Source organism: Aulonocara sp. 'chitande type north' Nkhata Bay, linkage group LG18 (assembly GCF_057382095.1).
Source record: "Aulonocara sp. 'chitande type north' Nkhata Bay isolate Kocher_YH1m ecotype deep benthic linkage group LG18, A_spYH_male_GT1.1, whole genome shotgun sequence".
In the NCBI taxonomy this organism is placed as follows: domain Eukaryota; kingdom Metazoa; phylum Chordata; class Actinopteri; order Cichliformes; family Cichlidae; genus Aulonocara; species Aulonocara sp. 'chitande type north' Nkhata Bay.
Window position 1 is genome coordinate 6803664 of NC_141361.1, and position 23611 is coordinate 6827274.

At 38.9% G+C, this 23611-nt stretch overlaps 2 protein-coding genes across 2 annotated transcripts; one reads left to right on the forward strand and one right to left on the reverse strand.

Moving 5' to 3' along the window:
• The first annotated feature begins 7415 nt into the window (after positions 1–7415).
• Positions 7416–9464, forward strand: LOC147307884 (uncharacterized). Its single transcript, XM_086272978.1, has one exon. It carries the CDS (start codon positions 7445–7447, stop codon positions 9128–9130), a length of 1686 nt encoding a protein of 561 aa, XP_086129104.1. The 5' UTR covers positions 7416–7444; the 3' UTR covers positions 9131–9464.
• Positions 9465–12214: 2750 nt separating this feature from the next.
• Positions 12215–14530, reverse strand: LOC147307885 (tripartite motif-containing protein 16-like). The gene has a single exon (XM_086273001.1). It carries the CDS (start codon positions 14293–14295, stop codon positions 12622–12624), a length of 1674 nt encoding a protein of 557 aa, XP_086129127.1. The 5' UTR covers positions 14296–14530; the 3' UTR covers positions 12215–12621.
• Between the last annotated feature and the right edge of the window lie 9081 nt (positions 14531–23611).

Sequence of the window (23611 nt, forward strand, 5' to 3'; positions counted from 1 at the left end):
AATATATATTGTAATATATCTATATCACTAAAGCACTTCTGGATGGATGCAAACTGCATTTCGTTGCCCTGTACCTGTGCAATGACAATAAAGTTGAATTCTATTCTATTCTATTCTAAAATAAAACTTCCTTTTGCCGTCCCCATTTTCTGAACACAATACAAATAAACTTTGTAACTTAAGAGGTAGTGTTTTATTTTTTGCCCTAAACATAATAGTTAAAGTCTGTAATTTCACTATGTCTTCTAGTTTTAACAATTTCGATTTTATAAACAAATTATTAGTGTGTTCTCTATATTTAACAATATGCGTAATTCGAATCGCTCTCTTCTGTAATAAATATAATGGTTTCATATTAGTCACGTATGTATTCCCCCATACTTCAACACAATAGCTCAGATAGGGTAGAAACAATGAAAAATATAATATTCTCATTACCACCAGCCGGCCAGGCTTCTACCTTTCTACCCTAGGTTTTAAAGGTAGAAAAGCCAACTGGCTGCTCTCGGGGGCTCTAAGTGGTAATCTAATATATATCTAACATTACCCAGGATATAAATACTTTTAGCCAACTTTTTTTTAACATGTTCAATATGTGATTTCCATGTTAACTTGTCATCCACTATTACACCCAGAAAACGGAATTATGTCACTCTTTCAATTAATACTCCCTCTATAGATAATACTATCTCTTCCTCCTTTACACGGTTTCCGAATATCATAAACTTCGTTTGTTCCAAATTCAGTGATAACTCATTTACATCAAACCATTTTTTCTTTTTTTTCATTTCAATAACCATAATTTTAGCCAATTCTTTCAAGTTCTCTCCGGAACAATAAAAATTTGTATCGTCTGCAAACAAAACAAAATTCAACATTTTTGACACATCACAAATGTCATTTATATATAAATTAAAAAGTTTTGGTCCTAAAACAGAACCTTGAGGGACCCCACATTCTATTTTCATTCTATCAGATGAATTGCCTAAACACTGCACATACTGAAACCTATTATGTAAATAGCTGCTTAACCAGTTCAATACTATTCCTCTCACACCATAAGTTCTTAACTTAGAAATCAAGATGGAGTGTTGCAGAGTGTCAAAAGCTTTTCTTAAATCAATGAATAGTATATTTATTATGATGTGTTGCTGATGAAATGTCTTCAATAGTACTCATTAATGCTATTGCTGTTGATCTGTTCCGTCGAAATCCGTACTGACTTTCACTTAGCAGTTGATGTTTTTCAATGAAACTATCAAATCTTTGTGCAAAGAGATTTTTCAAGCACTTTAGAAAACTGTGATAGCAATGATATTGGTCTATAATTATTAAAACTATGTCTGTCTCCCGATTTATAAAGAGGGATAACTTTTGCCACTTTCATTCGGTCAGGAAATACACCCGAATCTCTTGTCTCTTGTGTTCTGGGGGCCTCTGGATGTCTGGAGTTTTGATCTCCTCCATACCTGCTTCATACCATAGAGGACAGGGCTGTGGCTCCCCACGCTCCCTAGCAGATCATTACATGGAGAAACCTTTGGAATGCAAGCATGCTGATCTACACAGGTATGCACACAGGTGTACACACGGGTATTCACAGACGCGGACTACAGCTTTCTTGGCTGCTGCCTCAAAGCACATTGTGCGCTGTCTATCTTGCGTGCTGCACAATATCGTTTATTATTTAGTAACTATTGATATCTATGACTAGCTAGTTTATTGTGATGGAGCTTTTTTTTTTTTTCTTATTATGTTGCTCTTTGTTGTTTGCTTTCTCTTCTGTTTGTTTGTTTTTTCTCCATACAGGTGACCCAGGTGTTTTGTTTTTTTGTTTGTTTGTTTTTCTTTCTCTCTCTCCCCCCCTCCCCTTCTCACCGTCTCTTCTCCCCTTTGGTTTTCTTTCTCTCCCTCTCTTTCTTTCATTCTTTCCCCCTGTCCTATCCCACAGTCATGTCTGTCCCGTTTGTAACAACTGAAAATAAAATAAATTCAATAAAGGTCAATCAAATGGACCAATATGGCAAGGCCATGATGATCCACTTGGTAAAATAAATCCGGTTGGCATCTTTCTTGGCCTTAAGACAACAATTCTGAGGGCTATAGATCCAAAGGGGAAAAAAAAAAAAAAAAAAAAAGGAAATACACCCGAATAAAATGAGAGATTAAAAATATAACAGAGAGGTTTGATTATACAATCCAAGGTCTTTTTTACGATGACCATGTCTAACCCATCAGTCAGTGGATGTCTTGTTTTTAGATTCTGCTACATTAGCTATGATTTCTTTTTCAGTGATTTCCCCTAAAAACATAGACTTTACCACTCCATCTCAAAATCATCTCAAATCATCTCAAACTGGTTTCTTGAACATGAAGATGAGTTCACTGTACTCCAATACAGCATCTTTGGGATGAGGTGGAACGGCAGATTCAAGTCAACAATTAATGAACATGACTTCATGACGCAGTTCTGTCAGCAACAAGGTGTACCTAACAAAGTGACCAGTAATTGCATATATGCTGTTATGATGAATGTTTATAATAAATATTAACTGAGAGAGAAAAGATACACCAACGCTACTCTAGGGTAATAACAAAACGAGGGAAATTAACAAACTACATCTAACTATTTTGGATTCAGAACAAATATTTTCAGCCTTTTATGAGGATTAAAATTTAATTCTGGATTTATTTTGGCAGCTTGAACTAGTTAAAGAAGATGCTGCCTATCCTGACATTTACATGAAAAGTCAAAACTACTATTTAAGCACAATGACGACAGACTCCAGGCAGACAATCCTGTAAAACATGGAAATATGAAGCATCTCTGATGGCTCAACACAGTAAGAAGAAGGGATGGAAATGATGTATAACTAGTTGAATACTGGAATCGGTGTTTTAAGCTGTGATGTAATAAACTAGTGCTGGGAAAATGAAAAAGAAAGAAGACAAATGTTTCCCTTTTGTGTTTTCCCGATTATGTGTCCGATATTTAAAAAAAAAACAACTATCTATCATGTACAGACTCTTTACAGGAATAAACCTGAAACCAATTGTTCTGCTGGGGAAGTTTTGTAAGTGGTACGAAGTTTAAAAACCACCATTCACCTGAGGGAGGCCCCCAGGAGCTCAGGTCTGACTGGTTTCAGCGACCAGAAACTGGAATGTACGGTGAGCAAACTGTGTTAAAATGCAGTGACTGATAAAAGACGGATGAGCACCATCACCATCACAATTAGTTGATCAATATTCTCAATAATATAACAAAAGGCTTTCTTACAGACTGTATTATAATACAAATACAAACCACACATGGATTATTGCATGGTCCTGAAGCCAGCAGCGCCCTTGGTCATGAGATTGGTTTTAAATGTTTGCTGTATTATTGTTTTTAAATCATTGGAGTATACAGATTTTAAAAGTGTTTTATGATTACAATAGTTCGTAAAGTAGCAGAAGTATTCACACATCACAGTGACGGAGGTTAAAGGTTAATTATCAACCTTCTGTGGAGGAAATAAGGTGCTTGTTGTGCATTACGTTCAACATTTTCCTAATGTACCTTCAAACAGCTAATACCGCTTGAGCATTCCTGTCTGTGCCTAATGTCGAGTCATAGTCATGTAGTTTCTCTTTTCAAGTTCTTCTTGATGAAAATCACACTTTAACCTTTGACTTTCATAAATGATGTGACAGACTTAACACCATGTTAAGTCTATTTGGCAAATTCTGATCAATTATGAAGGATTATCCAGAATATTCTGACCGGCTACCTTTGATAACGCAGAAACAGAACTCTTGAGTTGTGGTATCAGGGTGCTCAGCCCACAGATATTGAACTTCACATACCCCATCTGCCTCCATTTGGGACTGCAATGGCCTTAAAAGCCCTACACATATCTTCCCTACTTAAGTGCAGCCTTTTTTCTAATGGAATTACAATATCGGCATCTGGTCTCTGACTTCTCATCAATTGTGTGGGCGTCCTTTAGAGGACATTTCATCGGAATAAAGGCAAATACGGTGGTGCCTTTATCTGCAGAAATATGTGGCCTGTAGCCAGTGGGTGGGGCACCACATGCTCGCTCTCACTGTTAGATTGGATAGAAAAGTCTGCAGCAGGACAAGCGAATATTAATGACGTTTCTGAGTGTTTCGATTCCATCAAGAACAAAAACAAATCTTAGCTAACCAACACTCACTGGGTTTTAGTGGATTACTATATTTCACAGAAATATTACAGAAACAGTTTCTTTGGTACAATAATCCAGCTGTGCAGAAATCAGGGAGTCGGGAAGAAGCAGCTCATTAAATTCTGTGCTTGTTTAAGACTGAAGCACATATTATATCATCATAATACCAGAGCTGAACTGGATGACTCATTCCTCATTAAATTACTTCAGATGTTATTTAAAAAAAATATATATATTTTATGGAAGTAAAGCTGCTTGTGCTGCCACCTAAACCAATCATAACGTGGCCTCAAATGTTAAAGTAACCTTATGAGCAGGAACTGATATAAGAGACTATCAGTTATGGAGACAAAGATAAAGGCAAAAAAAAAAACTGTATTAAATTAAATAAGCAAACTGATATGAATGAACCTTACATTTAGATAATATAAATCATCAGCAAGAATAATAAAAAACAAGCAAAAACAAATAATAAAACAAATCTCAGCTAACGTGGAAGCTACACTGCAAGGTGGTCTGTTTAATAAATAAAATGTGACAGGTCACATACAGGACCATTAACATCTCTGTAAACAGAACTCAGCTCCCACAAAGCTCCAAATGAAGAAAAACTGCATCTGCATGCAGAGAACTGTTTGTGGAGACATCCAGCATATCGACGCACAGTGAGTGAATGATGAAGAACAAACCATAACGAGGGGCAGGGCTACTACACTGCATTGTGTCCATCAGGTAAAAAAAGAAAAGAAATCTGTTGGCTAATCTACACCATATCAATAACAGCTTCCTTAAGGTTTTAAAATGCACTGCAGCTGCATTTTAAAACATATCTACAAGCAATGCCAAAGAAACACACAGGTATGAGTACAGAGGTACTATGAAGGTAGCTCACTTCTTACTGGAGTATATCACCATAGTGACTTAAACTGTAGAGCAAACCTGCTTCAGAGCAGGTTGTGTTTGAGATTACGGATCAACAAGTATGAAATCACCACTTAGCTACCAATCAGTTCTCTGGAAAACTGCTTTACAACAAGTACCTGAAAGATCCCTTTGGACTGCTGTGCCATGGATAGTGGGAGGATCTTTCCATTGATGAGCATCAGTAGTCTAATCAGTTTAGATTCTTAAATTCAACTTCGTTCTTTGACTTTTCCCATTTGTCTGCAGAACAATTTCACAACATTTTGAATTCCTCTATAAACATTAATCTCGTTTTTTTCTTTTGTCTGCAACGCTTGTCCCTAGCATGTCCTCGTCCATGACAGCATTTAATCTTATCTGAGCAATTCCTCTTGGTCTCCTGTATCACTGCTCATGCTTTTCCCAGTATATCCACGGCCATTTTTGTATTTATGCTTGTATTTTCTCCCAGACTGGTAAACATCAACAGAGCTCAGCAAAAGAACTTTTAGTTCCTATTTGAACTTTATTAATACAAGTGTTTAACCTTTTCATGTTTATAGTTTTATCTTTCTTTGTAAAGTCAGCTGTTCTGCTGCTCTGTATGTGATTGGTCAGATGCCCCCAACGCCACCCCTTTCATGTAAACAGGCTAGTAGCTAAAATGGGAAACCCTGGTTTACCTTATAGAGTTGATAACTAGCGTCATGTGATCACTTAGTCTGATTGACAATGTTGGGATAAGTTAATCAAGATAACAGAAAGATTTCTTGAGTATGATGAACAATGAATTTAACTCCTAAATGTGACTTCCTAACACAGAATGTGATGACGTCATACGCTTTGTACTTTGATGTGTGGTGATTGGAAGTGTCTGTGTGGTGCAGCCTGGACAGACCAGACCAGCTGCACCACACAGACACTTCAAACCTCACCCGAGGACAAAAAGCACAAGAACAACAAGAAAAAAAGAAAGAAAACAAACCTTAGAAACATGCAGGGTTACAGGAGAAGCCAGCCGTGCAGAGTCTGAATTTAACTCCTATTTATGACTTCCTACCAAAGAATGATGATGGGAGAATTTCGATTTATTTATTACGCATTAGTTTTATGGGTCTGTTCCACTTAAGGTCAGATTGGTGTCTATGAACCAAAATGAGTTTCACACCAAGACTAAACTCGTGTCATGGTTTGCATTATGCAGTGGTTACAGTGGTGACACTTATTAGACTCTGAAGTCTGTGCACCAGTTTTTCAGGGTCCTATAGGTGCAATTGTTGCGACCACTGTAAATGTGACACCATCACAGAAAAATTGTATAAAATCAGAAGAAGAAAGAGAACTCTAATATGATGGCTGCACACCAGCTGGATCATTATAACAACATCACATCACATGAGTAACTTCAACATGACGAGACTTCAAGGACTCCAACAATGTTCATACAGTGAGGATAAATAATGTTTTTTTTTATTATTTATTATAAAAAGGACACAATATAGATATATAAAATGCAGCCAGAACTCCAATAACTAACATGTCCATTAATTTGACACGTTGATTTATATATAATTTCTTTTTCTCTCTTAGCTTTTCAGCTCCACATTTTTGCCATTTCTTCCACACTCAACTCTTTTCTACAAGCTGAGCACACAGTGAAGGTAGGGGAGGGCTGGTGGCATTAAGAGATTTGATTGGGCAATCTAGGGGCCAGTTAGTTCTTTCCTTTGGTGAAAGTTGGGCTCTTCAATTCAGCATGGTACAACTCCAAAGATTCTGCAACATCAAACCCTCTGTCTGCTAATATTACATCCAGTTACAAGATGAGCTTCCCGACCCCCTGAACTACAGATGCCCTACATGACTGTTAGGACAACTTATGTATTGCAAGTATGCAGTACTAAGAATAACTTGATGTTTCTGACTTTGCATTATGAATTGTTTATCCACTGACAAACATTTCAAGTTCTACTAAATTAAAAGACAATTTGTGGTAACCTGATTAGGATTCAAAAAGAATAATTAACAACACTTCTTGTAATGGTGTTAAAATCAGCCCAGCTTTTATTTTCATATGCAAAAAGTAAAAGCAAATCAGCCAACATACTGGACACATAATTGTCAATTATACTGTCACCATTGTTACTGGTATTGAAAGCTTATTGATAATTTGTCCAAGTAAGGAATGCCTCTCACAAATGTCATGTGACAACCTCATTGGCTTACGGAACTGTGATGTCACACACATTTAGAATCTTACCACCACTGTGATCCTTCGATCCTTTGATCCTAAAACCTATAAATAGGGGTGAGACGCAAGAACTTTTAGTCCGTTATTCGCAGCATTTATGTTTGCAGCATTCAAACGAACGTTCGCCAGAGAAGCCCTTTTTGGATCCTTTTCAGAGTCACTGTTAACAGATTCCAACATGTCTCCAAGAAAGCAGAAAAAAAGAGAAAACGTAAAGCCCAGCGCTCCTCTTTGCAATCGAGAAGACGATACGCAACTGCAGAAGATGTGCTTGGAAGAAATGCATGAGGAAAATCTCATGAACAATCACAATACGCGACACCCGCCCCAGCCAGAGTACACCAATTACATCTGGGAAAGTTTTTTTAAACAACGAACGGAGATTATCTTACTGAGAGAGCACTGTGAGAGAAGGACCGATGAAGTAGATAGACTGTTCAGACAGCTTCTTGATAAGGAAGATATTATAAAGGAGAAAGAAATGGAACTCCTAGACATGCGGGGAAGGATCTTTGAGCTCCAAGCAAAGCTTAATAAAGTACAAGAAAAACCAACAGAAGAAATCCTCCAACAGAAGAAAAACGAGAAAGAGAGGGAAAAAAAGATTCAGGAGCTGCAAGTAAAGCTGGATGAAGCTCTGCAAAAAAATCAAGAACTCCTCCAAGAGAAGAAACAACTGGTCATAAAACTCCAAGGCACTGAGATAAATGAAAAAGTGCTGAAAGGAAGGGTTGAGTTTCTTCGAAAGAAAGCGCAACAGACCATGAAAAAGGAAGATATGGATTGCAAGCTTCAGGACAGCGAGAAACACAAGGAAGCCTTGCAAATAAAGCTTGATGAAGCTCTGCAAAAAAATCAAGAACTCCTCCAAGAAAAAGAACAAATGGATATAAAGCAGCGCAAACTGCAAGGCATGGAGGGAAAGTACAAAGCACTGCAGGCGAAGCTTGATAAAACACTGAACAAAAATAAAGAGTTGCTTCAAGAAAAAAAGCAACTAGAAATTAAACAGAAAGAAACGGACTCCAAGCTTGAAGGCGTGGAGGAAAAATACACCGCGCTGAAAATAAAGCTTGATAAAACAGTGCAAAGAAATAAGGATTTCCTACAAGACAAAGAACAATGGGAAATAAAGCAGAAAGAAGATAAACAAATTCTCCAGGACTTTGAGAGGAAAAACCAACAACTGCAAGACCGTTATAACCAACTGAACTCCAAAACAACTGAGCTGGAGGGGGAAAAGAAAAAAGTGCAAAAACAATGCTCAGAGATGCAGAGTAAGCTCAGTGACATGCTGAGAAAAAACACAGAACTGGAGAAACTTTCCAACAATTTGAAGTGCAAAAACACTGAGGTGCAGATGTTAAAGCAGCAAGTAGAGAAAACAAACAAAGACCTGCAGTGTACACTTCAAGAACTCGAGAGAAGTCAGCAGCTACAAGACGCACACAACAAATTACAACACAGTTATACAGAGATGCACGAGGCAAAGCTTATGCAGGAGGCCAAATGTAAAGAACTGAAAGAAAGGCTGGAAGAAAAGCAAGCCAAATTAGAAGAAGTGGAGACAACATGCAGGAAACTTGAGAAGGAAAACACACAAACAATTGATGAGTTACGAACCCTCATCCTAGAGAAAAGAGTGCTCGTGGAAAAGATCACGGAAAAGAAGAAAAAACGCTTCCGCTTCTTCTGGAGAAAGAGCACTCCTGCTTTTTCTACTTTTTCTACTTTTCCTTCTGCTGATGTCACCCCGTCTTCCTCCTCCACCGTTGCATCGTAATTTTCACCTTAACTCCTAACACCTGCCCCATCTCCCCCCCCCCCCCCCCCCCCCCCCTCTCTCTTTCACCCTCACCCCCCAACCAGTCCCGACAGTTGACTGGCCCCTCTAGAGCCTGGTTCTGTCATAGGTTTCTTCCTTTAAAGGGAGTTGTTCCTATCCACTGTCGCACCCAGTGCTTGCTCAGAGGGCATAGTTGGGGTTCTCTCTCCTCTCTTTCCTCCTTTCTATCCCTTTCCTTTACCCTCTTCTTTAACCCCCACCCCTCCCCCTTTTCTATTCCCCCGCTTTTCTATTTCCTTAATAATTTAATAATAAACACAATTGGCTACATTTTAAATGTGTCTGATCAACGTCTTCATTCAAGAATGAATTGTCTTTCTCACGGAGTCATGTGTATTTTGTGTTTTCCTCGGGCTGGTGATCCCCGCGGTCGTTCAGCCCCGGAGTCCAGAGTTTTAGTGTTTTAATCACATTTAGTGTTACATTTTAGATCACCACAATAGGATATCCATAATTTAGGATTCAGGCATTTGTTTTAGTTCAATATCGTAATCATTCTATGACTGAGTAGTTTACAGAACCTTCAGTCTGCACCAATAACTTCTGTTGGAGCTATTTGTTCTTATTTTTTTATTATTTTGAAATTAGTTAAAGTTTGTTGTTAGTTTACTTATATTTTGGGGTTTATTTACAAGTTTATTTGTAGGTTAATATTTGTTTCAATGTTTTGTTTGTTTGATGTTACCTTGTTAAATTAGTCAGTAAAAGCTGTAGGGCCATTTTGTTTCTATAAATAAAGAGACTGGTATAGGACCAGCATGCACTAGGGTGAGCCTATGGTTTTTTACTAGAGCAGGAGAAGCAGCAGGACGTAACTAAAAATGGATCTTGTTATTGCTTGCCAAACTGGATAAAATAAACCATAAGAACGCAACTTTAAAGTTTGGACAGTGGACTTCTTTTGCCTGCGTACGAAATATTATCTCAGTGGCTTGTGGACTTTTAATTGTGGGATGTTTGGTTTGTCAAACAAAAGGAATTGCCACTACAAAAAGTAAAAAACCTGCCCGTGGACAAAGGAATAATCCTTCATTAATGGATATGTTGGATATATGGATTTCAAGGATCACCGTCGAACTCGAATAAAAGTTACTGGATCGTCTGTAAGTACTCCAGACGGATTTGATGTTGAAGCCTGGATCAACATGTCACTCGTTCATCAAAGCTGGTGAGTGACAATATTGTTTAAGCCGTAAAGGAAAACGGTGAAGCTATTGGAGTTTAAAGACATTATTTCACTACAAAGACTGATGAACTGAGTTTTGATGTACTAAATTTGTGCATAATAGGATCACTAATTGAAACATGCCAACGCCCTCCGTGGAAATGTTTGTTCGGTGCAATCATGTTTGCGCTTTATGCTATGGATTCTCAGTGTGCTGTGCATCTTTATAATGTTTGAAATAATCCAAGAGGACAATAAAAATGTCGGATATTAAGAGTAAACAAGAGAGTAAACAAGAGGATGACACTCAGATGCAAGCAGAGAAAAGAAGCATCAAATTTACGCCAAAAGGTTTGGATTTGTATATAAAGACATGCCAAGAAAAGCGGAGTTCAATGTGTAAGCAAGCATCTAAGTACATGGGGAAAATTTCTGCTTTAATGACCTCACATGAGAACGTTAAGGAAGTGTCTTCTGAATTTGGGAAGTTTATTAAATGCTATCAAGATGCAAACGCTTTGCAAGAATCCTTTTTAAGTTTGCCACTGCCAGAAGATGAAGTGAAAAGGCAAAGCGCACATTTTCAGTCTAAGGTGACAGCATTCTCTGTTTTTATGGACAAAGTAAAGGTTTGTTTGCAGGAAGCAGGCGAGCCGTATACTGAACAAAGCAATACTGCTCTTAATGATCAAGCTGTTGAAAGTTTGGATGAAATAAATCCTGAAGACAGTGTCTCTAATATCTCAAGTGTAAAGCCACCTTCGAAAACATTGTCACAGCAAAGTCGAATTTCATCAACATCTTCCGCACGCATTAAAGCTGCGGCTGACAAGGCAGCGCTCATGGAGCGACTCGCTGCATTAAAGAAAAACATTCTATTGAAGCGCAAGAGGAAAAACTGAGAAAAGAAAAGGAGAAATTATCCTTGGAAACAGAGTTGGCAGCAACTAAGGCAAAGCTTCGTGTCTTAAAAATAAACTCAGTTTGTAGCTCTGAGCGTTCTGATGGAATGAACTCTTATTTTGAAAGAGGGCACGTACAAGAAGCGCCTTGTGCTGATACATTTGTTCCGGCAGAAAGAGATTACTCTGGTACAAATTCTACATCTGAATCACAAGTAATCGTACCTCAAAACTCAATCAACTGGAAACAGAACAAATTCCACTGTTCTGCATAGTTGTTTGTTTTGTTCACACAGCAATCATTTAGCAGAGAATTGTAAGCAGTTTAAAGCTAAAATTCATCAGGATAAGCTGACTTTTATCAAGGAAAGGGGAATTTGTTTTGGTTGTTTAAAAGTTGGTCACATAAGCAAAGACTGTAGGAGTCATTTGAGACACAGCAGCTGAGCAAATGATCATTTCATGCTGAAGACATCCTCAGACAGAATTAAACACATACATAAACACAGCCTGGTGCCAATAACACAGCTAATGACACTGCTGTATCACTGGCTTTACTGATTAAAGACCATATCTGAAGGAAATCTTTGAACACAACAGAAAGTGACCTTTTAAACCTGCGACACTGATGCTGCATTCAAGGACCATTAAAAACATTTGAAAGGACTTAAGAACATGAAGAAAATGTGACTTGTTTCTCTGTAATGAAGCTGTTTTAGTGAAGAAAGTTGAAAGGTCACAGAGCGACTGCTGAATCTTCTGCTCTAAACATGAACTCTGAACTTTGTGATGCTTCAGGAGGAAAACTGCTTCAGTTATTCTCTCAGATTAGTTTCATATTTTCTGCATCAGATTTGAGTGAGATCCTGGAATGAAGACAGAAGAAAAGACTTTGTTCAACGTTTGATTTATAGTCAAACCTTCCAGTTTATTCACACAATAAAACATCAACACAATATATGAATTCATTCATTAAAATCACAGTTTTTCCTCATTTCTTTGATGATTTTGACAAAAACAAACACAAACACACACACATGGTCGGCCATACTCATAAAGAGAAATGTCGACATTTTTCAATACAAATATTCCAGAAACATTTAGAGGATAGAGAAGTTTACATTTTCATGTGGAGAAATATTTTAGTAAATCAAAAATGATGATGAGCAGTGATAGCCTCCATAAACAGTCACAGGAAAGATCTCCTTTAAAAACTCAGAAACATCAAGAGAACAACTAGAAAATGTGGAGGTACCACCCATAATGTTTGACTGACAGCTGATCTCTGTGCAGAAATGATGGAGAGAAAATAAAATGAAACTAAAACACAGATTTAAACCCACAATATGAAAGACTTCAGTCTATTTGAGCTTAATCAACTCAGCAGTGGCTCCACAATCATCATCATAATCGTAGTAAACCAACAGTCCAGCATAGAGCGGCTGAGTGAATGTGGTCTGGACTCTGTGGAGGAGAGTCATGGTTTCAGAGACACTGTAGAAGGACAAAATACCTGCTCTGTGATCCAGGTACACTCCTACTCTGGAGGAACGAGGACCTGAGACAGGAGTTTGGATGTTGTTGTACCAAAATGTAAAACTGTTGTTGTAACAATCTAATGACCAAGATTTGTCATTACGTCCAAATCCACATTCATTACCTCCTTCTCTGCTGATATTCTTGTATGCGACTGCTACATAAACTCCTCTCCCTCTCCACTCCACCTCCCAGTAACAACGTCCAGTCAGACTCTCTCTACTCAGGACCTGACACCTGTTAGTGAATCTGTCTGGATGATCAGAATAAGACTGTTGTTGAATCACTGCTTGCACTTTTCTGTTCCCCTCTGATAATAACAGCCATGTGTTTGCTGTGTTTGGATCCAGTGTGATTTCACATGAATATTTTAAGAATTCAGCTCTGGTCTTTGGCTCTGGTTGTGACAGTAAAACATCCACTTCAGTGACTGTCAGTGAGATGTTTTTCCATTCCTCTCTCAGAATGTCCTGTAGTTTATCTCTGACCTCTGACACAGCTGCTGTCACATCCTCAAAGTAGCTCAGAGGACGGATATTGATGCTGGATGAGTCTGTAGACTCACTGAGTGCTGACAGTGAGGGGTAGTTGTGTAGAAACTGGATGTGATCCTCTGTGTGTGAGAGCTGCTTCAGCTCAGCATCTTTCCTCTTCAGCTCAGTGATCTCCTGCTCCAGCTTCTCCTCAAGCTCTTTGACTCGACTCACTTCAGTTTCCTGCTGGGATCTGATCTGCTGCTTCACATCAGAGCTTCTTTTCTGGATGAGATGGATCAGCTCAGTGAAGATCTTCTCACTGTGCTCCACTGTTTGATCAGCAGACTGATTGATGGCCTCCACCTCCTGTTGAAGCAGCTTCACATCTTTCTCTCTGTCCTGGATTCTCTGCTGGATGTTTTGTCGACTCACCTCCAGCTCTCCCTGCCTCTCAGTCCTTTCTGCTGCAGCTGAGACTGTGTTGTGGCCTTTATGTTCATCCACAGAGCAGAGATAACAGATACTCTGCTGATCAGTACGGCAGAACATCTTCATCACCTCATCATGACGAGAGCAGATGTTCTCCTGGAGCTTCTTGGAGGGCTCCACCAGCTTGTGTTTCTTTAACTGAGCAACATCATAATGAGGCTGAAGGTGTTTCTCACAGTAAGAGACCAAACACACAAAACAGGACTTGAAGGCTTTCATTTTTCTTCCAGTGCAGACATCACAGGCCACATCTTCAGGTCCAGCATAGCAGTGATCAGCAGGAGCAGCTTGGAGTCCAGTCTTCTTCAGCTCCTCCACTAAATCTGCTAACATGGTGTTTTTCACCAGGACAGGCCTCGGTGTGAAAGTCTGTCTGCACTGAGGGCAGCTGTAGATTTTCTTCTCTTCCTCTTCATCCCAGAAGCTTTTAATACAGTTCATGCAGTAGCTGTGTCCACAGGGAATAGTCACTGGATCCTTCAGTAGATCCAAACAGACTGAACAGCAGAATTTTGTTTGATCCATTTGATTCATGTGCTGTGCCGTTTCACCGTCTCTCAGTGACTGTCAGACAGTTTCACTTCCTCTGAACAGAAACAACCTCTGTGCTCTGAAGGGAAACAGATCTCTGCTCTTGTTCACCTCCTACAGGAAATGAGGCTCACCAGCAACTGCATTTACACCATGTTGTTTAGACCCATCCTGATACAGACACATCTGTGAAGGGAGGCACTAAAGAAATATTCTTACAGAGCGACCAAGAGCCAATCACATGATGCAGGGTGTGGTATGTTTGGTTACAGCATGCAGTAACAAGTCTGACCCAGGCAAACTGGTTTAACTGGTTTAAACTGTTAAAATTAGTTTCAACTGGGTCAGCCCAGTTTAACTTTTCTTGAGTTATGACAGTCAACACTCAGCGAGTTCATTTTATATTTCAAAAAGTTCAGAAAAGTTTAGGATGCTGTGATGAATAAAAATAAATGACACTTTATATTTTGACATTTTCTAATCTTAGTTCATTCTCACACTTACAGAATGATGCATGGGAACAACTGACTCCACTAAATCAAACCTATGTTCAAATGAGATTATGATCATTAAATAGTAACAAATATTTAAATTTAGCAACAACAAATGCAGATCGGTCCACAGTGTTTACAAAAACAAACAAACAAACATTATTTTGTAGTTTTTCCTGTGTACACAGTCACAGTGGAATTTAAAAGAAAACATCAAGATGTGCTTGAAATGAAAACTTTGAAGTTTAATTCAAAGGTTTTAGTAAATTTTTTGCATGAACTGTTTAGTAATTTTTGTTTTTTACAAAGTGTCCATGTCAGTAATTCATTTGAATGTATTTTGGTCTTAAACTGATCCAGTAACTGTAACTTTGCCTCACCTACTTAACCGAGTATTTTATTAAATATCAGTATTTTTTATTTAGGTTTGGGAAAAATACTTAAGAGTACACACTCCAGGACCGTTAAAATGAAGGTGGTGAGGAGATGTGCTGGATTCATCCCTGGCCAAAGGTATCATTCTTAATTCAGACTACTGGACGAGCTCCATCAGCCTTTTGTGAGGTCTGTTTAAAGTTGACTCAAAAAAATTGACAGCAGCTTCCTGCAGTGGACTGTATGCACAGAAACACATGGTCATATATGCAGCTGTAGCAAGCTTGCAGTCATTTTAAACAGACTTGTTACTCTAATGTCTGTCTCTGTTAGTGCTGCGACAGACTGGTGACCTGTCCAGGTGTACTCTACCTATAATTACTGGGACAGGCCCTAGTCCCCACCCACCCACCAACCCTCCCACTGTGACCCTGAATTAAATATAAAAAAGAAAATGGATCGATAGGCTGACGTTTTTTTAAAAATTGTTCAAGAAATCTGAGCTGTTGCTTTGTCCTTGGATTTTGTGGTATTAATATTAGAGCAACCTTTCTCACAGAATTCCTACAATAAGCCATGTTACCTGAGATTATTCCTGTATTTACCTGAAGGCCCTGACAAATGTGCTGTGTACATGAAGGATGGGAATCAAATCACTACAGTTAAGGAACCTGTTCATATTTATTTGATGAACCAATGATTTTCTATAAGTTTGTGATCCATCTTTGATTACTGATTCCAAGATGGTCTTTACGGAAATCCTGTTTGGCTTTTTAAATTTTATTTCCCTTTTTCAGTTTGCCAGGGCAGCTCTCCACAGTCACTGTCCACATGGGTCAGTGGGAACTAGAAGCACTCTGCTAATGTGTGTGACCAGCAACCTCCAGCATCCACCCAGTCAGCGTTTACCCTGCTGGATATTTGTTTTTGTCTGTGACTGGAGAGTCAGATTTTTTTTGAGGTTGGAGGAACAGCCTCACACTCGCAGAGGTGAGTCAGTTTTCAGAGGTCATCTAAAATCCTCCCACCCTGGTTTTTATGAAGTAGATCTTATTATGTGAAACAATAATATTTCTCTTCCTCTTCCCCCTCTACACATCTGACTTCAGGTACAAGTCTCAGTCATGTCATCTGCAGAAATTCTCGGATGACTCTGCCATTGTGGGTTGTATCAGGGATGGACAGGAGGAGGAGTGCAGGAGTGTGGTGGACAGCTTTGTCGAGTGGTGTGAGCTAAACCACCTACAACTTAACATCACAAAGACAAAAGAACTGATCATGGACTTTAGGAAGCATGCTCCTCCTCCTACCGCAGTCACCATCAGAGGGGGCTGATGTAGAGATCGTTGTAACAGTTGGTGAAATGTTATTATTTGACCACAAGGCGGAGCTCTTGTAATGATAATGTAATTAACGCATTTTATTTTGTATGTTTTATTTTTGTGTTGAGCATGTTAACATTTTCCTTTTCTTTTTGCCTACCGGATTGGTGTACAGTTAATTTGGTACATGGAAAATAACCGGTTAATTTTGTAAGTATAAGGTAAGGGCAGAGGTCACTTCCTGTTTTGGGAAGTAAGGTCAGAGAAGCTGCTCATGGTGACAGTCTAGCCGTGTGAATGTTAAAGAAGAAATAAGCCCTAGTTCCAATTACACCGGCTTGTCTACTTGCAGGCCAAAGTGGTATGTTTGTTTATATTTTGTGAATTTTATATTGTAATATGTTTTAATGCTGAAATATAATTTTCTTGTACATTTGTATTCACCAGTTCTACGGTGTACCTGTGTACGTTAAGAGAAGCACAGTAAACATCAGTAAAGAAGAACTCTCGTGTCTCTCGTGTATGTGTACAAGCCGGCATAATCGTGGAGGACTACCGGTACCTGGGGGTACACTTGGACTGTAAACTGGACTGGACCAAGAACACCAATGCTGTCTTTAAAAAAGGGCAGATTCGGCTTTTCCTACTGAGGCGGCTCAGGTCCTTTAATGCTTGCAGGAAAATGCTGACCATGTTCTATCACTCTGTGGTAGAGAGCACTGTGTTCTTTGCAGCTGTGTGCTGGGGCAGTGGGGTGAAGACAGCTGATGCCAACAGACTGAACAAAGTGATTAAAAAGGCTGGTTCTGTCCTGGGTGTCAGACTGGAGAAGTCTCCTGAGACTATTACCAATGTTATTCTGTTCCCTTCCAGACCGTGCAATATTACCCAACAGTACCTTATTGAATATTTGTTTCATCCCTCCATCATATGCTGCTACTCCCTTTATTCAATTGCACAATAATATGTCACTTTATAGAATCGCCTGCACTGATAGTTAAGTTATTTATTCTCCAGGATATAGTTATATATATTACTTCGTTAGAGTTATTTGATACTATGTCTTGCACTATCCTACTGTATATTACTGTACACTACTATTCTTATTGTATACATTGTATATCTTATTCATCTGTTCCTCTGTCTCTCCTGCTGCTTTGAGCATGTACATGACAAAAGAATTTCCCTCCGGATAAATAAAGTTATTCTTATTCTTATTTCAGTGACTGCTGCTTATACCACAGGTGAATACACTGTACAGATCCCTGATGGGAGAATCAGCCCTATTTTAGGCATTACCTGTTCCAACAAAGAAGTCTGGTAGATGTTTGTTTATAGTCTGATGATGGGACCACATCCTCAGCATCTCTGAGTTTGTTTCTTGGTTATTATTCATACACAGTAATGTGATGTATGATGATATCTAGTATAATTGGACCAACCTTGTGCTCTTCATTGATGAAAGCTGTTTGAGTCTGAATGTTTGACCTTGTGTATTTTGCGTTCTCTGGGCTTTGCTGACCTCGATCTTTTTAGAGGATCAGAAAACAAAACCAGGATTACTGTAAATGTTTCTTCTCCAGGTGGATGATGATACGACTGTGTGACACAGGATGCCATCTTTAGTCTAGAGGAAGCAAAGCTCAGAAAGAAGTGTGATATTATATGGTACCCACATGTGTGCTGCTGAGGAGGATGTTCAGGGACGCCTGCAACCAAATCCAAGCCTCCTCAGGTTAGTCGTAGTTGCAGAACGCTATAGAAGGACTGAGACAGCTGAGGTTTAAAATGTTTGGTTAAACGGATGAAAAAGAGATTTTCTTCACTATAATGATCGCTTTTTGAAAATTTTGGCAATTTCAAGTTTGTCAAATTACTTTGACACCTGAATTGACATGATATGATATATGATATCAGAAGATGCTCCACCATGCAACATCTCATTGGCTGTAATTTTGATATATAACACCAAACTGTCCTCTAATCTCCTGTCTGTTCACTGGATTGCTGAAATTAAGAGCTAGTTTGATCAATTTAGATCTAAATGATCCAAACTTGAGCTCTAATGTTTAATAGTAGTAATATTCTAGACCTCTTTAAGTCATTTTCACTATTCGACTGTCCAACCAGCCAACTCCAATAAAAGAACGCAGCAGCACTCAGTGATCACCACAGATGAGCGAGTTCCTGTAACATTCATCATCTGATCCCTGTTGGTCTGTGTGCTTCTGCTTTTGGTAACTATAGTTACCTAACTGTAGTTATCATAACGCAGTCACTATAAACACATGCCAGCCACTTTCTAACTACTGGTTACTGGTTACTTCGTGCCAGTTATTTTAGACCCAACACTGTTTCTTCTTGTTCGCCTCAGTGTTGACGTGTCAAATGTTAAACAGCTGGAAATGAAACTACACCAGTGTACTGTGATGTTTCAGCAACATGTGGCAAACACTGTTCCTGCCATTCATGGTGACATCACCAGAGACAGCCCCGCCCACCTCAGGACCTCCCCCTGTCATATGTTGAGCATGATAATTATGAAGATGACAGTGAGCACAACTAAGACTGTAAAAATCCACGACCAGGATGTTTAGATGTTTTCTAATTATTAATGAATATTAAGAACCTGTTTGTGTTGTTTATCTTTGTTTTTGTGTCAGTTGTTATTAACAAATCTCACAAACTCAGACAGTTTACATTCTGTATGTGTTTTGATCTTTACCTTTAACTGCAATTAAGAAAACAAACGTTAGAAACACTTGACTCAGTGACTTTATAAAATATTTAAGTGGTTCAGGTAGAGCCAGCTGTTGAATTCCCGTGAACACTTACCATATTGTACCTGTACAGCATGTTTTTGTATGAGACAGATTTGTAACAGAGGCCTTGCTCTCAGTAAGTTTGAAGTCATTTCCTGATTTGTTTTGTAATCTCTGCTCTTTCTGTATTCTGCTCAGTTTGAATGCTTTGTCAGCAAAACAGACAACAAGTGAACAATTTTGAATAACAAACTGTAGCATGCACTAATATTACACATCTCCAAACAACAATCCACTGAGACCATGAACTCCACTTCTTTGAAGCAATCTTCTTCTTTTTGGCATGAAAAAGAAAGAAGAAACAGCACGAGCTGCTTTGATCTACCAAAAGGAAAAAACAAGATATCTGAGGTGAAATCAGTCAGGTGAAATAATTAAGATTTAAACAGTAATTCAATGCAATGTCTCAGGTAGCTTAGTCTGTTACAACTGTTGATAAAAACTAAACAAATTAACACAGTGTTTAGGGGAACTGTTGTGTGGGAACTAGTCGCTTTTATGTCTGCAGTCATTTAACTTCCATCTATTCATTTAACTTAGGGGGAAGAAATGTCAGGTTGGTGCAGGCTGGTTAGGTGCATTTGGTCCTCTGTTGTTGTAATTAGATGAGTTGGTTCACTTTGTGGCTCAGCTGTATGTGGGGTTATATCTTGGGCTGGGTATCGATTTTGATTTCTACAATCATTTTGATTCCAATTCACAAGGTCCCGATTCGATTCAATCACCATTTCGATCCAATTTTGACTCAGCATATGAAGATTACGTGATGCTGCTGAAGTGAAGCAGAGCAAAGGTACAGAGGTTTTACTAGAGACACAGCTAAGCGTTTTGCAATTTGGCATAATTTTAAAAAGTTTAGATTTCTTCAGTATTGAACAACCGAAATGAGGCTTTTTTGTCAGAGGTTATTTCATAAAAACAGCACCTGACAGCGCTGTACACAACGGTAGACTGGTGCATAATAAGCAAGTGAATAATGCAGAGAACAGATTTGAGATGGGAAACTGTTCTTGAAGTACACTGAGAGAGAGAGAGAGCTGTGCAGGAGGTGTGATTTTACCCTGGTGGAACCAAAACAGCAAAGGTAGGAGGGATTTTATGATGATGTTCATCAAATGTGAAGCAGTTTTGATCTTCTTTGCTGCTCGTTCAGTGAATTTTGGTCAGAGAGTGACAAAACCTGCAGCTTCAGAAAATGTGAGATGTCAGCATTCAGCCCCGACAATGTGTCTGTGTACGTGCCATCGGGTGAACGATCCACGCTTTGTGTTTACATCTTTGTGCTGAATCTGTTTAGCTGCTCTCACTTGCTGTAGGTTGCCTCCTCAAGTGGCCGGTCTCCACCATCACTGCAGTGAAGCCTGTTCAGTTAATTAATGTTTGCTAATAAAGTGTTTTCATTCACGGTTCTGTGTTGACAGCCCTGCTATCTAAGGAGTTTCTTTTCTGCAGCTCTACATTTGCAGTTATTTTGTCTAAACTTTGTTTTATGAAACTGACCTTCCTCACCTCTGACCTTTCACACATAGTGGTCACTACAGTGGACAGCTATTCAAAGGCTGTTTTCTTGTATTTGTGTCAGTGTTGATGATATACTTGCACATAACCACAACACACAGTGTCAAATTCACAAGTTGAAACATATGTTGTCCACCTAAGTGGACATGTAAAAAACTCTTTGAAAACTACGTTTAAAAAACTCAAGTTCAAAAATCTTTTTTTCATGACTAAAGATGAATAAAAATACTTAAGAAAACAATCCTGAGTGAGGTTGTCATAATTCATCCATGGTAAATGGCCTGTATTTGTATAGCGCTTTACTAGTTCCTAAGGACCCCAAAGCACTTTACACTACATTCAGTCATTCACCCATTCACACACACATTCACACACTGTTGATGGCAGCTACATTGTAGCCACAGCCACCCTGGGGCGCACTGACAGAGGCGAGGCTGCCGGACACTGGCGGCACCGGGCCCTCTGACCACCACCGGTAGACAACGGGTGAAGTGTCTTGCCCAAGGACACAACGACCGAACAGAATCGGAAGGTTTGCTCGAACCGGCAACCTTCCGATTACAAGGCGAACTCCCAACTCTTGAGCCACGATCGCCCCCATCATCCATGAAAGGATTAATAACGAGCCTGTGTGCCTTTTGTAACTGTTACGTTTGCACTGGCTATTGTAACCTCTCCTGGGGTGTAACTTCCTCCCCAGGTGGCGCTGTCAACACCATCTAGTTGCCTTTACCTGTTTTCCACCTTTGTGCCACCACATTTGCATATGTCTCTATCAATTAAGTCTGATTTGAGGTCTGCCATATTTTAAATTCAGCTATTTCTCTCAGAAATTTGGGATCTAAATGACAAATCTGTTATACTGTCACTGTTTAGTGCAAATGACTCATTGGGACATATAAAATTACAAATTTTAAAATTTTTATTAAATCGCATCACCTGATATCGAGTGTCCAAGAATATCAAACCTTTAAAAATTGTTTACGGTCAGAATTTATAAAAACTAATTGTAAGTAAATTCAAACACGTGAGCTTTTCTTTGTGTTGAATATCAACACTTAAGACTGTGAACTTTACTTTAGAACAAACAACAACTGAGTTGAGTTTGCTTTATGTTACATTGTAAATATGTTAGGTTCTGGTGTTTAGTATTAGTTAGGGTTTAGTTGAGATTTAACCTAGTTTATGTTTCTCCTTCGTCTCCTTGTTTGAGTCTCTTTCTGTTTTTTTCCATGTGTTATCTCCTCGTCTGTAGGTTCCCTTTGTGTCTCGCTCCCTCTGTCTCGTGTCAAGCTTGCGTGTCCCAGTTCATGTCTCAATGTTTCCTGTTTTATTGTGGATTCTGTTCCATAATCAGTGTGTTTAGTTGTACTTTCCCTGTGGCGTTCAGGTACATTTGTGTCAGCTGTGTTTCCACTTCCCTCATTACCCTTCTGTGTATTCATGTCCTCTGCCTTCCCCTGTTCTTTTTCAGGTTGTGTGTTTTCTCCATGTCAAGTCACATCTGGTCACAGCGTTTTATTTCTACTTCTCAGGTTCATGCTCATGTTTTTTTTTTCTTCATGTTCCGGTTCAGTTTCATGTTTCAGTCATCATAGTAATTTAGCTGCTCCCAGTTTAGTTTGTAGTTTAGTTTGTCCCAGGACGTTTTGCCCTAATTGTTTTCCATTTTTGACTTCAGCCCAAAAGAAACGGTTCACCTTTTTTACATTTTTTTTTTCTTTGATTTTCTCCTTTGTCTGCGTTTTCGGTCCACGTCATAACACTGTCATTCCAAATGTCTATTGATAACAAGAAAACTTTTTAGCACACAATCTAGATTTCTCCCCAACTTTAGAATCTGTCGGCTTTGTCTGCTGGTCTGAAGTCAATAAACCACAAGAAAGATGATTTTAGTCATTCTATTTGCATCGTGCAGTTTGACTGTGTCCATTCAATTAAACTTTATTTGTATAGCGTCAAATCACAACAAAAGTCGCCTCAAGGTGCTTTATATTATAAGGCAAACCCTACAATAATACATACAGCGAAAAACCCAACAATCATATGACCTCCTATGAGCAAGCACTTAGGGAACAGTGGGAAGGAAAAACTCCCTTTTAATACGAAGAAACCTCCGGCAGAACCAGGCTCAGGGAGGGGCGGGGCCATCTGCTATGACCAATGACATTCCAACCAATGTCTGATAAGAGATGAGACACAGCAGCTGAGCAAATGATCATTTCATGCTGAAGACATCCTCAGACAGAGTTAAATACATACATGAACACAGCCTGGTGCCAATAACACAGCTAATGACACTGCTGTATCACTGGCTTTACTGATTAAAGACCATATCTGAAGGAAATCTTTGAACACAACAGAAAGTGACCTTTTAAACCTGCGACACTGATGCTGCATTCAAGGACCATTAAAACATTTGAAAGGACTTAAGAACATGAAGAAAATGTGACTTGTTTCTCTGTAATGAAGCTGTTTTAGTGAAGAAAGTTGAAAGGTCACAGAGCGACTGCTGAATCTTCTGCTCTAAACATGAACTCTGAACTTTGTGATGCTTCAGGAGGAAAACTGCTTCAGTTATTCTCTCAGATTAGTTTCATATTTTCTGCATCAGATTTGAGTGAGATCCTGGAATGAAGACAGAAGAAAAGACTTTGTTCAAAGTTTGATTTATAGTCAAACCTTCCAGTTTATTCACACAATAAAACATCAACACAATATATGAATTCATTCATTAGAATCACAGTTTTTCCTCATTTGTTTGATGATTTTGACAAAAACAAACACAAAC